The following is a 15955-nucleotide window of genomic DNA, read 5'->3' as shown; positions in this document are numbered from 1 at the left end:
ATTTTCTTTGTCTTTAACTCAAACGTGCAGTGCTTCTTCTGATAAAATTATCTTAAAACTTTTTTTTAAAAGTGTATGTATGTATGTAATCTCTACACCCAACACGAAGCTCGAACATCATAACCCTAAGAGCAAGAGTCACATGCTCCACTGATTGAGCCAGCCAAGTGCCCCTCATCTTAAAACTTTTGATGATTTTCTATAAACCTTATTGCAATTCACTCCTTTAGACAAAAGCCATATCTATTTTTCTTTCTGGGCAACTTAGGCTGAGAGTCGGGATGCTGTGGTACAATAATATTAAGATTCTTAGAAGCATTTTTGCCAGTTGAAATAGTTTACTTTATAGAGAACACTCTTAAGACTCTTTGAGGTTCTCTTGTTTACCAGAAAGACTCTAAGAAATGCCCTTAAGATTCTCTGAAGCTCCACTAGGCAATGCCTTTAAATCTTTCTAAAGTCGCAACAATGAGTCTTTAGAACCATATTTTTGAAAGCTTTACCTGGAGGTCATACTTCACTTGTAACAGCCTGGGCTTGAGAGCCCTTTACTGTGCTTACTTGTTTACATCTGTTTTCCCTCGTGATTCGGGGTTGGATGTGGTATTTCTCTATGTCCTCAGCACCGTGGGCAGAGGTGCTAAGTATTTGTTGAATGAACGAATGAACATTGCCTGGGGCGGGCGGGGAAGGATAAGTAGCCTAGTCAGACAATAATAATAATGTTTTTGCTTAAGTGGCCATAGGTATGTGGTATAGAGCAATGACCCAGGACCCCAGTTTTAGGTTTGATAGGTCCTAGATTTGTCATGCAGCGACCCTAATCAACTTCACCCTCTTTACCTTCGGTCAGAATTCTGCCTTTCCTGATGGCTCAGATGTCAAGTCTTCTGTGAAGTGTTTCCTTCCCTCTGCTCCTCCACAGCTCTCCCCGCGCAGCGCGTCGTCATGAGGAACCACCTCATTTACTCACCTGGATTTCCCCCATCAGAATCCAGTAGTGTCTGTATTTCCACTCCCGATCCAGAAGGGTGAGTATTCGGGGGATGGCGCTGTTCAGCCGTAGACCAGGGAATTCGTCCTCCCACACCCGCGCCTCAGTTTCCCCAAGCGTGAACCGGGCATCGTGGAAACATCTTGCCAGGGCTGCGCTTTGGTGGAGAGCCCGCGGACCCTGAGGGCGCAGGCAGTCCCCGCGCCCGCGGAGGAGCTAGGGGGCAGCCGAGGCGGAGATGGTGAGCGCCGGGAGGCGTCAGAGCAAAGGAGGGCGGGGGGCCTGAGGCGGGGCTGCCCGGCGGGCCAGAGTCCGGCGGGGCGTGGCGGCGCGGGGTGGGGCGTGGCGGCGCGGGGTGGGGTGGGCGGGAGCAGCGCGCGTCGGGGCTTGGCCCGAAGGTCCGAGGGGACGCGCGCGAGAGCCGGCGATGGGCCCCGCGGCGGGGCTGGTGGCGCTGCTGGCGGTGCTGGCGCTCCGGGCAGGGGACCCGGCAAGGGCCGCGGCGCGTGGGGACACGTTCTCGGCGCTGACCAGCGTGGCTCGCGCCCTGGCGCCCGAGCGCCGGCTGCTGGGGCTGCTGCGGCGCTACCTGCGCGGGGAGGAGGCGCGGCTGCGCGACCTGACCAGGTGAGTAAAAGCGCGCGCGGTGGTCCCGGAGGCGCGTGAGTCGGGGAGACTGAGTCAGAGGGCGAGACCGAGGCACCGTGCAGTAGGGTGGCGGGTGACTCAGTCTTATTGTCGCTCAGCGTGGGACCTCAGACCCCGTTTGAGAGTGGTGTTAAGAGCCTCACTAGACCGTGAGGCTGAGACACCGCGTGGCCTACTGTGGCCGTCGGACTCAGTGTCCCCCTGTGTGGGACCCCCGACACACCGTGGCATGAGATAAAGGAGAAAGAGACCGAGCGTGACCTCGGGGACGCTGTATCACAGTGTGGAGCCTCGAACTCCGTCGCACACACCCAGTGGCACCCAGGGCCATCTTCACACAGCCAAGTTGATGCGCTGTGGCAAATTGTGGTGGGAGTGACTCAGGCCTAGTAGGAGTACCTCATAGGGCATGCGGGTGGGTCCCCAGGCTCTGTGTCACAGAGACACAGCGCGACTGCAAGAGCGAGAGGGAGAAAATACAGTGTCACTATAGCCACGTGTGTGACAGAGAAGGGGTGTTTAGTAGGAAGTGACATTGTGTGACCGTGTGTGAGATTTACGTGCCTTTGGGACTGGATGGGCACGATGGTATGGATATGTCTGCAGCATTCTGGATGCTGCTTGTACAGCTCAGTATATGAATAAGCTTTCGTGTTCATTAACTCATTCAGTAGGGGTGTTTGCCTATTCTGAGCCACATACTTTTCCAGGCAGTGGGGATAAAATGGTGAGCAAGACCCAACTCTGCCCTCAGGGAGCTCGGAGTCGGTGGCATCATAATTATTAATCAGAGATATCCATTGTCTCCTTTGTTTTCAACTCTCCTTCTCTTCCCACATTTAATAAGAGTTCTCTAAATCCTAAATAGAGGGTCACCTGGGTGGCTCAGTGGGTTAAGCCTCTGCCTTCAGCTCAGGTCATGATCTCAGGGTCCTATGATTGAGCCCTACATTGGGCTCTCTGCTCAGCAGGGAGCCTGCTTCCCCCTCTCTCTCTACCTGCCTCTCTGTCTACTTGTGATCTCACTCTCTCTGTGTCAAATAAATAAAATCTTTAAAAAAAGATTTAAATTCTAAATACGAGATAACTGAGATTTAATATGTGTATATTGAGACCAAGAAAACAGTAGGGAAAACCATACTTGATACTAGAGGATACTGAGTGCAGCACACACAAGCAGATGCTCAGCTAATACTGTTTGCCATACAATCAGCAAACTCGAGTGCTACACACTGTGGCATAAAAGACTGTAGACTTGGCACGCTGGGGTACTGTAATCATGTATTGACTGTCAAACTGAAAAATGCATGACTGTATTATGTGATACATTGTGTTTGAGTATGTTGTGTCTTCTCTGCTTGGGAATGAAGAAACCTCCAACAGTGCTGTAACCACATAACTATCTGAATATATTGAAATATGTCTTACATCATCTGGCCCTCTGCTGAGCTGAGGCAACAGAGAGCTGTCTCATAATGCACTGCTGATATAGCTGAGCGAGTGTATGCGATAGTAATACTAATTCTGGGGCGCATGGGAAGAAGGCATGTGGGACACTGTGGCAGTGGGAGAGAGCCCTGTTGGAGAGAATCAGGCTATGTGTGGAAGTTTGTGTGAAAGATCTTGTTACTCAATGGCAACTGAATGATGATGTGATTTGGTATGTGCTCTTAAGTATGTAGCTTGCATATAAGCAGTTATATGTGTGTTTAAATTTACTATCAGTTTCAAATAGTGTGAATTGAATATACACACATGCACACACACAAAATGTATGTGTGTGTTATAATAGTAAAGGATAAGTTCAGTAATTCTTGTCACTCTTCAGGGTTGCATAGTTGCCCAGTGTTTTATGGGCCTACTCTATAAAGCAAAATGTTTTGTTTTTTTTTTAAAGATTTTATGTATTTATTTGTCAGAGAGAGTGAGCACAGGCAGACAGAGAGGCAGGCAGAGGCAGAGGGAGAAGCAGACTCCCTGCTGAGCAAGGAGCCCGATGTGGGACTCGATCCCAGGACGCTAGAATCATGACCTGAGCCGAAGGCAGCCGCTTAACCAACTGAGCCACCCAGGCATCCCTAAAGCAAAATGTTTTAATTCTGTTCTTAGTCCACATGCATTGGAGTCTAGGTTTACTGGTGGAAATAAAAAAGACTCTTCTCTTTGATTTGAGATTCCACCAAGTTCCCTGCTTCCATGTGCTTGTTCTCATACCACTAATCTTTTTAGTTGAGTGGCTCAGGTAGAGATGGGGGGTCAAGATCCTGATGCCAGGCCTCCCAGGGAACAGAGAGATGGCACTGTGGATCAGAGTGACTGAGGGAGGGGATGCGGGACACTGATGCTGGTCTCCTTTACTGTCTCATCACCGTTGTCATAGTCACAGCTCTTTCACAGAACCCTAATTTCATTTGCTCCTTACACACATGCTTTGAAATAGGTTTGTATGGCTCTCATAAACAAATGAGAAATCATTTAAAATATAAGAAAACTAAAGTTTAGTACCCTTACCCGAAATTATACATCTAGTAGGTAGCAAAATCCGGGACTAGGACATAGTTCTTTTGATTGTTTCTTTGTATCATGCCATCAGGTAGGTCCTTACTGCTTGCTTTATCTGCTGTGCCAGGACCCAGACCAAACTCCATAACTGCTGAGGTTTTATGAATAGCTGGAGAACATAGTGGTTAAGAGTCTGGATGCAGGAATTTAATAGACCTTTGCTTGAATCCTTGGCTCTGACCTTGGGCAGGGTCCTTTACCTCTTTAAGCATTATTTTCCTAATCTGCAAAATGATGATAATGATAGCACCTACCCACAGACTTGGTGGAAGGATTAGTACCATGTAAAGGCATTTATCATTTTGCTTGAAATGTAGTAGGTGCTCAACAAATGTTAGCTCTGTGTGATTTTTTGTTTATTTTGAGACTGCATGGTGAAACTAGACTCCACCTTTGGCTCTAAGCAGTAACTAAGACTGTGAGAGCCTACATAATAATAAAGATTCAGAAAAATTCTAGATTCTCTTCTCCTATGAGCTATGAACATTTAATTTCAGAAAGTTTAGTTTGATATCTTAGAGACTGTCTGTTCCTTAGTCAATGCTCTAAAACCTAGTGAGATATTTGCTTTCTAAAACAAAAATTATGGCAGTTCTGCTTATTTTCCTATAATCCCAATCTGGTGATCTAATGTGACTTGAGATGTTATTTCTAAGGACCTCAGTAGATAGTCTTCTTTAAATTTCTGAATTTAGAAATAAAATATTTTGGGGGTGCCTGAGTGGCTCAGGTAGTTAAGCGTTTGCCTTTAGCCTAGGTCGTGATTCTGGGATCCTAGGATCTAGCAGAGGCTGGCTTCCTGTTCAGCAAGTTCTCCCTTTACCTCCGCACCATGCCCCCCATGTACTCTTTTGCTCTCTCTCTTAAATAAATAAACAAAAGATTTTTTAAAAAAAGAAATAAAATATTTTTCAATGTTGAAACTACTCCTTACCCCAAGTTAATGAATAAAAATTTTACTAGTTATAATATACATATATATTTTTTGCTTTTTTTTTTTTGCTATTTTAGTTTTTAAAAGCTACCAAGATTGAAAGAGTAATATCAGCAGCAATAATTTTTGTGTTATGAATTAAGCATTTGGAATGTCTCAGAAGAACTGAGACAAAGCCATTGCTGAATTCTCAAGGAGAAACATATTGAATTAAAATAGCCTACGTATTGTGGCTGGATGACCTATCCAGGCTATGTTTAATGCAGGATTGGGTTGCAAATTTTATGTGCAGATTCTTGAAGCAAGGATCTGATTTTCTACTCTCAGCAACATTTGTTAAAGCAAAAAGCCATTTAGGAAAACTTGAGGTTTGGATTCAGCATCCAGTGATTCGGTCTCTGAAAACCAGCTATTTGCTCAGAGGCTGGGAATAGGGCCAACGTTTGGATTCCAAACCAGTCTCAGATATCTGTTGATAGGTTTTTTTTCTTTGTGTGACAGAAAAATGATGTATCTGAATGCCGAACTGAAGTATGTGCTGCCGTAGAGATCAAACCCCTGCCCTAAATAAACTGACCCCATAACACAAAGTGTCATGTGAAGAGAATAAGGCACTAGGGCTTTTGATATGCTAGAGGACTTGGGGGAAATTTTCACCTCTCTGCCTTGTGTCTTTCCTCTGATGCCTGTTAAACATCCTCAAGCACCAAATGAAGAATCTATTTATTCAGTTATGGAAAAGATGATGGAAAGAAACGATAGAATGGTCATGCTGAAAGGATCCAGAGAGACCTAGATTAGACCAGTTCTGTCATATTACAGAGGAGCAAATTGAGGGACAGCTGGAGGCCAGGTCTCCTTCCAATCCAACTGTCTATAAAATTACTGCCCACTCAGCCTCAGTTGTCCTTGGATACTTACTCTTCAGGCTGGATTCAAGCCCAAGTCTCTGCTTGTAAGTGTTTTCGTCTAGCAGTGAAATATCTTGCACTAAGTAGTTCCATATGGAGCTGGAGCAGGAAATAATGGGTAGTAAAAAAAAAAAAAAAAAAAAAAATCCCACCCCAGGAGGCTGGTTTAGTTTTTAAAACTGTAGAGTAGCCATTCTCAAAGTGCCTTGTTTCAGAGATCAGAGACATCCTGGGACTTGACAGGGTTCTCATTTCCTCTCTGGGGCACCAAGGCCCAGATTCTTGTCCCTTAGTTTATGCTTGAATTCAACTCTTGGCTCCCTGGAGGCACCTGGAGGCAAGTCATCTTCTATTTCAGGCTCCACCCTTGAGAAACCCTTAGGTCAGACTCAGCTTCCAGGCAATGAAACCACCCCCCCTCCACCCTGCCACTCCCTCTGTTCTTAACTTTCACCCCTACCTCCTCACTGAAGTCTTACACTCTGGCCAAAGGATGCCTATATTCTCACTGCTCTTGAGCACATTCCTTTAAACCCATATCCTCTTCACTTTGCACACACTTTTTTCTTTTTACTTCCATTGTTGTTACTTTATTACTCCTGGAATTAATAATTTTAATCAAGGGAAAAAATTTTAGAGGGCATGCCAACAACTCTTAGGTCTGCCTTATTATCATCAATAAATGGTAATCATGTTAATCCCAATAGTGCGTTAGAAATGGAATAATTGTAGTATGCCAGGAAAGGAAACAGCATCTTTTGCTGATGTGAACACTGTTTTAGGACATCTGAAAAGGAGAGAAATTAACTGGAAAGATGGTCACTTCTGGTCCTACCATTTCTGACCCTTTTCTACACATTTGGCAAGCCAGAGAGGCTGAACACCTGCTGGACCACCCCACATCCACCTCCCCTATTACAGCTACTAGTTTTGTATGTGGACTTCTTCCTAAATATCTCCCTTGAATCTATGCCGACCTCTGCCTCCACTGTCATTATTATGGTTCAGACCCTCCTTACTCTTGCTTCCAGTTTTGCATTGACCTCCAGACTTCTTTCTGCCTCCACTCATCCCCACTTCTGAACCCCACCCTCTCACAGATTCATATACGTAAACATTTCCTAGTGTATCCAGCTCTCACCTAAAACCTTTTGGCGGCTTCTAATTGCACTCAAGGTAAAACCCAAATTCCTCAGCAGGGCCTGTGGGGTGCTCTTCTCTTGTCCAGTCTGACCTACCCATCATCCTCCCAACACACCTAGGGTTCCAGCACTACTGAACAGCTCAGAACTCCCCTACCATTTCTCTCTGTCCCTTCATGTATGTTGAATTGTCTCTGACTGCCTCTCCTCCCTTCCTCCTGTCTTGTCTTTTCATCCCTAGCATCTAGCATGGAGTCTGCCATCTAGCAAGTAACCAGTTTAGACCGACTTATTAATGAACACATACTTGTCAAGCCGCTGTGCTTTTGTATATGTTAGTCCCATTGGCTCAAAAAATATTCTTCCTGTGATATAGAGAAGATGAGCATGAGTCCTGAACAAGGATGACATGCAAATTCGTGAAGCGTTCTGTATTTTTTGAATCACTGTGATGTACGCCTGAAACTAATGTAACGCTGTGAGTCAAATATACTCAAGTAAAAAAAAAAAAAAAAAAATCTTCCTTTTTTGTTTTAGCTCCATGGAAACAGTATGGCAAAATCAGCTGAGAGCAAGCTTCGGAGTCAGGAAGATTTGGGTTAACTAACTGGTTTTGTCACTAACAGAGTGGCCTTGTTTCAATTTTCTCTCTCTTCAATGTTGGTTTGATAAAATCTAATCTGAGGCTTCTTGGGGGGAATTAAATGAGACAAAATATATATAAAGCACTTAGCAGAATGCCTAGTATGTAGTAAAGGCTCAGTAAGTAGCAGCTATTGTTTAATCCTTTAGGACTCAGATCAAGTGCCATTTCCTCCAGGAAGTCTTCCCTTACACCTTCTAACTTCTGCCTGGATTAGGGGCCTTGCCTAGAAGTAGCTGGAGCATTACATGGCTCTTTATAAGCTCTCTTCTCTCCTAGCAGGTATCACAATTATTGCAATTAATTTCACAACATTTTTGAACTTCTACCAGATTCTAAATATTGATAATAGAGTGATGAGAGGAAAGATTTTCTGGCTTGTGAACTGCTTGAGAGCTCCACCCTGTCTTGCCTTTGAATCTTTAGCACCTAGTGTGGTCCCTGATGTACAGTAACTGACGAGCAGAGACTGACTCATTGAATGAACAAATGGATGGACCTCCTTCTCTTGTCTTGGTAGTTTTCATATTCTTTGTGCTTATTGGCTAGAGGATTATGTGAGTCGCCAGGGGTTCATGTTTCATTTTTAACCACTCTGAATGCACATACACCATGCCAGCCTTTGCTAGGGGCGGTGGCTATATCAGTAAGCGAGATTGTTCTACTCCTCTCTTCCAGATTCTATGACAAGGTGCTTTCTTTGCACGAGGATTCGGCAACCCCTGTGTCTAACCCTCTGCTTGCATTTACTCTCATCAAACGTCTACAGTCTGACTGGAGGAATGTGGTACATAGTCTGGAGGCCAGTGAGAACATCCGAGGTAATGAGGAGGAGGGCTGGAGGGTAAGAGAAGATTCTGTCTCCTGACTCTGGAAAGGAGAGAGATTCTGGTGGAATGTGATGAAGGGTCATGAAGTGGGTAGGTATTACTCCATCTTCATAGCTTTTGCTATTAACAGATAATTAAGGTCCTCTTATTAATCTGTCTATGTGACTGTACATTAGAAAGCACTTTTGGGGGGCCTGGCTGGCTCAGATGGTGGAGCTTACGACTCTTGATCTTGGGGTTGTGAGTTCCAGCCCCATGTTAGATGTAGAGCTTACTTAAAAATAAAATTAAAAAAAAAAATGATGCTTTCATGTCCATTATCTCATTTGAGCTTCACCATAACCCTATGAAGAAGTACAGGTTATATCATTCCATTTACATATTTGTCTAATAATTTCTATTTGATTAAACTATAATGTGATCTGAAGCAAGGTCAGTTTCCTAATTTATTCTACTTTGTACTTGAAGAAATTTGTTGACTTTGGGGAGATTAGGAGGAAGAACAGTTACCCCCACAAAGGGCAAGATTCCTGGAGACAGACAGGATGGAACAACATGTGTGTGCTTTAGTTTTTACTCTAGAGCTTATGTTCCTCATTCAGAAGATTGTATTAAGCATCCACTCTGCACCAGGACTCTGCTAGCCATGGGAAATAAAAACACATAAAACATGTTATTTGCTCACGAAATATTTGAACAGGTGGTTATGCCTTGCCTGTATTAAATGCTCACTGCCTGTTTTTTGAATGGTGGATTGGTGTTTTTACCACCTCGACAGCTCTGAAGGATGGTTATGAGAAGGTGGAGCAGGACCTCCCAGCTTTTGAGGACGTGGAGGGAGCAGCAAGGGCCCTGATGCGTCTGCAGGATGTGTACATGCTCAACGTGAAGGGCCTGGCCCGGGGCGTCTTCCAAAGAGTCGCTGGCTCTGCTGTCACTGACCTGTACAGCCCCAGAAGGCTCTTCTCCCTCACGGCAGATGACTGCTTCCAAGTTGGCAAGGTAACGGTATCCAGAGAGAGAGCGAGCGAAGCGCTCAGCCCTTGTTTCTTGTGGATAAAGGAACTATATCCTGATTGCTTTTACATGCTTTAAGTCCTTCCAGCAAACTTGGAAATTTGGTATAATTCCCCATTTTCAGGTGAAGGATCTGAAGGTCAGACGCGGTAAATAATCTGCCCAAGGTTACACAATTTTAAGTAGCAGAAATAAATTCTGAACCTGGGTCTTTTAACTCTGAGTCCCATGTTCTTTCCATAATAACTAAGGTGATCACATACACAGGACATTCTGGAGAGTAAAGGAGTGTTACTAGTTATGGCCGGACGACAGACATAAATTGGGACTGGGAAAAATGGTCCTGGGGTCACCCTAACAGTAGTGCCCTGCCAGCAGACAAAAGGCTGGGTAGAAAGGAGAAGCAGGATTCAAGGTTGGGGAAGGGGAGAAGAGATGGAGATGTGAGGTAAGGTCACGAAAACTCAGCCTCCTGAGACTTTCTGGAATCCCTTGCAACATTTCCTGAGCATTTAGAAGTATTGGATTAAGGTAGTGTCAAAAAGCTGAGGCCATTCACTTTAACATTACTTGAGGAAATAGACTTCAGGAACCTTCCATATGAGAAATTTAACTGATCTTTGATCATAACTTATAAGCACACTTGAGGTTATTTTACAATATATTCTTTGTTAGCCTTTGCCACAAGAAGTAATGGAGTAAATCCTTTTTAATTTTGAAGATGTGTATTGCAGGAAAAGTAAACTTTCCCAGCCCCTGCAGTATTCATTAGCATATCTGAGACTGGGCCTCATGTGCCCTGATTTTAAGTTTTAGAGATCAGTCTTCCAAATTAGTGCAGGTGGGTTGCCCTAAGCCTCTCTATGTACCATTTTCCCTTCTCTAAGATCCTGAATGGAATCAGCTCAATCATCGTGTTCATGGCTAATTTAAATTTCAGCCAGGTAAAATAGTTCTGTGTATGGTACCAATATACGCTTGATTCGTGAAGCCTTTCTGAAACTAAAACCATATGTTGAAAATGCAGTAAGTGCCTTCCTGAAACCCTCACCGGCCATCTTTATTTTTGTCTTGATTCACTTATTTTAAAAGATAAAACATTTCAAATATAAGAAAACTACATAAAATAAAATAACAAGCAATTATATCTACAATTGAGATGAAATATGTTAAAATTTTGCAATGTTCATTTCAAATTTTTAAAAAGGAATTTATGTAAAACAAAAGGCATTAAGGTTAATATTAAAAAATGAATTTACATATAACTCAATAAAGCCCCCCTCCTCTTTCTCCTCACCACTCCTGACCCCTCCCTTTCACTCAACCCTTGCCTGAGTGCCCAGGAACTGTCTTGAGCCATACAATATATATGTACTATCCTGAGTCCAGCTTCTTTCAGCACACTGGATCTGTGAAATTTATCCACCTGTTGCATTTATTAATAGTTCATTCCTTTTTATTGCTGAGTAGTATTCCATTGTATGAGTATAGTACATGCTGTTTATCCAGTCTACTAGGAATGGATACTTGCACTGTTTCCAGCCTGGGCTACTGTGAATAAAGCTGCTATTAACATTCTTGTCTTTCTGTGAACAATTGTTTTTATTTCTCTGGGAGTGGTCTTGACGGGTCAAAGAAGAAGCTTCAATAATTATAACGTGTGGCCAAATTTATTTCATCTACACATCTCTAATTTCCTCCTCCATTGATTATTTTAAAGCAGACCAGCCTTTCTAGTTTCTGAAAATCTTAGTTGTCTAATTGTACTATGCCACGGTCATGTCTATTGACTCTTGCTCATGACTGATTATTTCCTGATATGGTTTATTATGTTTGTGAGCTTATTTTTAGCAGGACTTTTTTCCCCATCTAGAAGAATCTCTGTGACTGGAGTTGTGGGAATATCACTCCAAAGGGTTCTGGGTTTTCTTTTTCCAGTACTCTGGTGGTATCACTGGCCTTAGATTCCTTTTTTTTTTTTTTTTTTTGGAGTACATTATATCTGCATGATTTATTTATTTTATAATAGGAAGTTTGTGCCTTTTGACCCCCTTCACCCATTTCACTCTCCCCCTACTTCCCACCTCTGGCAACCAGTCTGTTCTCTGTATCTATAGCCTCGGGTTTTTGTTATTGTGTTTTTATTTTAGATTCCATGTATAAGTGAGATCGTATGGTATTTGTCTTTCTCTGTCTAACTTATTTCACTTAGCATAATGCCCTCAAGGTCCATCCATGTTGTTGCAAATGGCAACTTTCATTTTTTACGGCTGAATAATATTCTATCGTGCATGCGCGTGCGTGTGTGTGTGTGTGTGTGTGTGTGACATTTCTTTATCCATTCATCCATCAATGGACACTTAAGTTGTTTCCATATCTTGACTGTTATAAATAATACTGGCAATGAATATGGGGGTGCATATCTTTTCGAGGTAGTGTTTCCAGTTTATTTAGATAAATACCAGAAGTGGAATTGGTAGATCAAAGGTTACTTCTGTTTTTGATTTTTTGAGGAATCTCCATATTATTTTCCACACTGGCTGCACCAGTTTACGTTCCTGCCAACAGTTTATAGCACTATTGCTCTACGTCCTTGCCAGCACAATTTCTTGTCCTTTTGATAATAGCTACTCTAATAGGCAAGAGGTGATATCTCATTGTGGTTTTGATTTGCACTGACCTTAGATCCATTATGATATTGATTTCTTGGCCTGGAGTTTCCTGAGCTATATGAATAATGCAGATTCAAACCCTAAACTCACATGAAACATAGGTTCAAGACCGTGAATATTTTAAGGAGACAGTTTGCTTCCCCTGAACAATATCCAGACAGAAACAAACCAGTTTTCTTGACTCTTTGTGACAATGGGTAGATTTTTTCTGGTCTACCTTTCCTTTAAGGTATAGTTTTTCATGGATTTCAGTTTTATGAGTGTGTCTTTGTTCTAGTGCCTAGGTTTTGGGAGGTGTAAGGGGGGGGCACATGTGGGCAGTATAACCAAATTTTGCTAAGTACCGGGATTACTAACACCGCCCCCATCCTAAGCAGCTTCAGCATCTGCTCTTAAGCTCATTGCTGAGGTTTTTAGCTCCTTTTTTGTTTCTGGCACCTGGGTATTTTCCATTCTTTCTTGAAAATATATCATAAAATATTTGTTATATTTTATTCAAAAGTTCCAAGTCTTTTTGCTTGGAAGGAGTCCAGTTATCTCAATCTACCATATTTTTGGGACTTGGGAAAACTTAAATTGTTAACTTAGCAGAAAAAGTTCAGTCATTTTGGCTGTTATTCTTCAACTCAACCTTTTTACATAAACAGGAAAAGTAAGGATCAGAGAAATAACATGGCAGATGAATGGCAGACCTGGAAGAAAAGCTGATTTACTGTTTTAGACTGCAGAGTTTCAGTATCTCTAGGTTCTGCCCTGCCTTTTTGCCGGTTAGAAGTTAGAGTAGAGTTAGAATTTTTTGTAAGAGTGCTTCCAACTCTGTGATTTTATAATTCCATGCTGTCTCCAACATCTACTTCCAGGAAATTCCACCTGCAGTGCTGGAATTCTAGTTAACTGTAAGCTGTTAAAAGACAGGAGCAAGCTCTAGTACACCTTGCCACATTCCTGCCTTCCAACATTCAATATAGAAAAAAGTCACTGGGCTGTTCGAGCATTCCCGTGTGGGTCTAATACATTGTGTTGCAATTATTGATTTACTCTTGTGCCCCTCATATGACTATAAGCTCTTTAAGGTCAGGGATCACCAGATACATTTCAAGTACTCAGTAAATATTGAATAAATAAATGAGTGAATTCAGTCCATTTCTCACATTGCTACCGGCAATATCTTTTTAAAAGCCTGACACTCACAACTCTAATTAACTTAGCCCATGCTACCTTTTGAAGTTCATTTCCTGCTTCTCTTCACCTTAGGCTATAACACAGTGTCTAACTTGAACACAAGTTGCTTTTGGCTCTGTTTCTGCCATTCCCTTACTTTAAAATGTTCTTCCTCTCAATCTCTGCTTATTGAAATCCTTTTCTTTCCTCAGGGGAGCCCTACCTCAGATGCCACTTCTTCCATGAAGCCTTCTGAGATTCCCAAGTCTCTCCCTTCTCTGCCTCCATGACATATTATGCGTTTTTCCTTTGAGTATTCGTGCATTTTGCCCAGTATTACAGTTAACTGAGTTCATATCTCTCTTGTCCCCATATTATAATTTCCTTAAATGCAAGAACCCTTGTGTCTTTGCTACATCTAGAACAATGCATTGGATATAATGGATGGTTGATAAATTGAATTTAAATGAATTTGAGATGAAAACTTGCCTGCTTGTGTTCCATAGGCCCTCTCACTCTGTCATTTCCTTTCCTCTACCTGTGCATTCAGGCTTAATGATGGTACTTATGTTACCTACAGGTGGCGTATGACATGGGGGATTACTACCATGCCATTCCATGGCTGGAGGAGGCTGTCAGTCTCTTCCGAGGATCTTATGGAGAATGGAAGACAGAGGATGAGGCAAGTCTAGAGGATGCCTTGGATCACTTGGCCTTTGCCTATTTCCAGGTAGGGGAGTAAGGGAGGCTCACTACTTTTATCACAATAAATATAGTGCTTTATATCTGCTTGACAATTTCCTACACATTTTCATGTCTCTCAATTTATTTCATCTTCCCAACAGGACCAAATGTGAGTCAAGCAGGGCAGTTGTTTTATTATTTCCATATTTCACATGTGAGTAAACTAAATCTCCAAAAAATTCCTAACTTGTCACGAAGTTCACAGAGCTGGGATTAGTGCCCAAGTCTGTCTTACTCTTAGTCCGGTGCTCTTTCCAGCACCTTGACTACTTTAAAACCATCGTCTTCTGTGTAGGAGGCAGGCTCCCACCTGTAGTGCAGCAGGGGCATTGACAAATGTCTAACGGGTTCATAGTTGATGTAGAGCACTCTTTTACACTGGCAGCAGCTCCTGTCTTCTCACAGGTGTTCTGTTGTGATATTGTCAATATCTAAGGAAGAAGTTTGATTGTTATGGTAGGGGCCCAGGGCAGGCTGTCCCAATATGGGCCACTTTGGCATAAAGATTACTTTGAGTTAAAAGTAACAAAAACTCAGCAGATGCAGGAAAAGCACTCTGCCTCCTTGCAACTGCCAAGTTTATGTTGGAAAGGAGAGTCTGTAACAGGCAGAAAGCTATTAACAGAGACTCCCCTTGACCTAAGAACTTCTCTGCACAATAGGGCAACCATGTTTCTCCAAATATCTCCCTTTGCCTTCTTGCTGATGAACTTTCTCCCCCTTGTGTCCTCTGACTCTACCCTTCTTAACTCATAGAAGCTTCATGTTGCCTCACTGTCTTTAGAATTTTGTGTCTGTGTGGATTCCCCATACATGTGCCTACTACATTTGATTTTCTCCTGTTAATCTGTCTCTTGTCAATTTAATTCTATGTCCAGCTAGAAGGACCATGGGCAGAGGAAGGACTTCCTCCCCGACATTATCCTCTCCCATCTGCAACTGAGTTCAGCTGTAACCATGACTAGTGTCTGGCTATTGAGCTGGTGTCACTGGTTCGTAGTGACGCTCAGCACCTCCTCCAGGGATTGCTTTTCCTTGGCACTTGACCTATGAGCTGTTGTAGATCCTCTCGTGGAAGCTCATTTCCCTGAATAGGGCGATCTGCCGTCCTTTTGTATAGCTAATCCCTTTCCCACCAGAATTGTATAGTCTTCAAGAATAGGCTGGAAATAGAGTTTACAGAGCCAATTCCTTAGAGCTTCCAAAGCTAATAAACCATTTCTGCTCCCTACATTCCTTTCTCTTTCCCCTTTTCCTGAGAAAAGGGAGGAGGACATGGGTGGTCCAAACCCACATGTTGCTGCCAAAACAGATTTATTCTCAGAGTAGCAAATGGGCCTGTTCCTCTCATGGAAGTTCCTGGTAAGTGGGTCTTTGTTGTAAGACTTTCCAGAGTGCTCTTCCTAATGCGCCTGCTCAATTGCTCTGTATTAAAGCTCTAATAGAATCACTGTGGTACCACAAAGGCAAGAGAAAATTGGGTTTTAATAGAGGAAGAAAACAGAATGGACACAGAGACTAGGAGAAGATAAACTCAAGCAGCTTACCCTGAGAGACAGAGCTTCAAATGCAGTGCCTGAGGACTGGTTTTGGCTTTTTTACCCTCTGATGACTCAGGTTTCTCCTCTGCTCACTGGTAGACTCTCCCTTTCCACAATTGTGCTTTGTCTGGTAATTTTTATTCATCTCACAAGGCA

The 15955-nt window shown here is 42.9% G+C and overlaps 1 protein-coding gene across 2 annotated transcripts in view; it reads left to right on the top strand.

Moving 5' to 3' along the window:
* Positions 1–1389: 1389 nt before the first annotated feature.
* P4HA3 (prolyl 4-hydroxylase subunit alpha 3) overlaps positions 1390–15955 on the top strand; it is a 37939-nt gene continuing 23373 nt past the window's right edge. For both annotated transcript variants that reach the window (XM_080816052.1, XM_080816053.1), the window contains exons 1-4: positions 1390–1621; positions 8513–8655; positions 9443–9666; positions 14095–14244. In XM_080816052.1, coding sequence (XP_080672178.1) covers positions 1422–1621; positions 8513–8655; positions 9443–9666; positions 14095–14244 — 717 coding nt within the window. In that variant the 5' untranslated portion in view covers positions 1390–1421. The remainder of the gene's footprint in view (positions 1622–8512; positions 8656–9442; positions 9667–14094; positions 14245–15955) is intronic.

This window comes from Martes martes (assembly GCF_963455335.1).
Source record: "Martes martes genome assembly, chromosome: 10".
NCBI lineage: Eukaryota > Metazoa > Chordata > Mammalia > Carnivora > Mustelidae > Martes > Martes martes.
The sequence above is the reverse complement of the archived record's forward strand: the minus strand, read 5'-3'. Positions and strand labels throughout refer to the sequence as shown.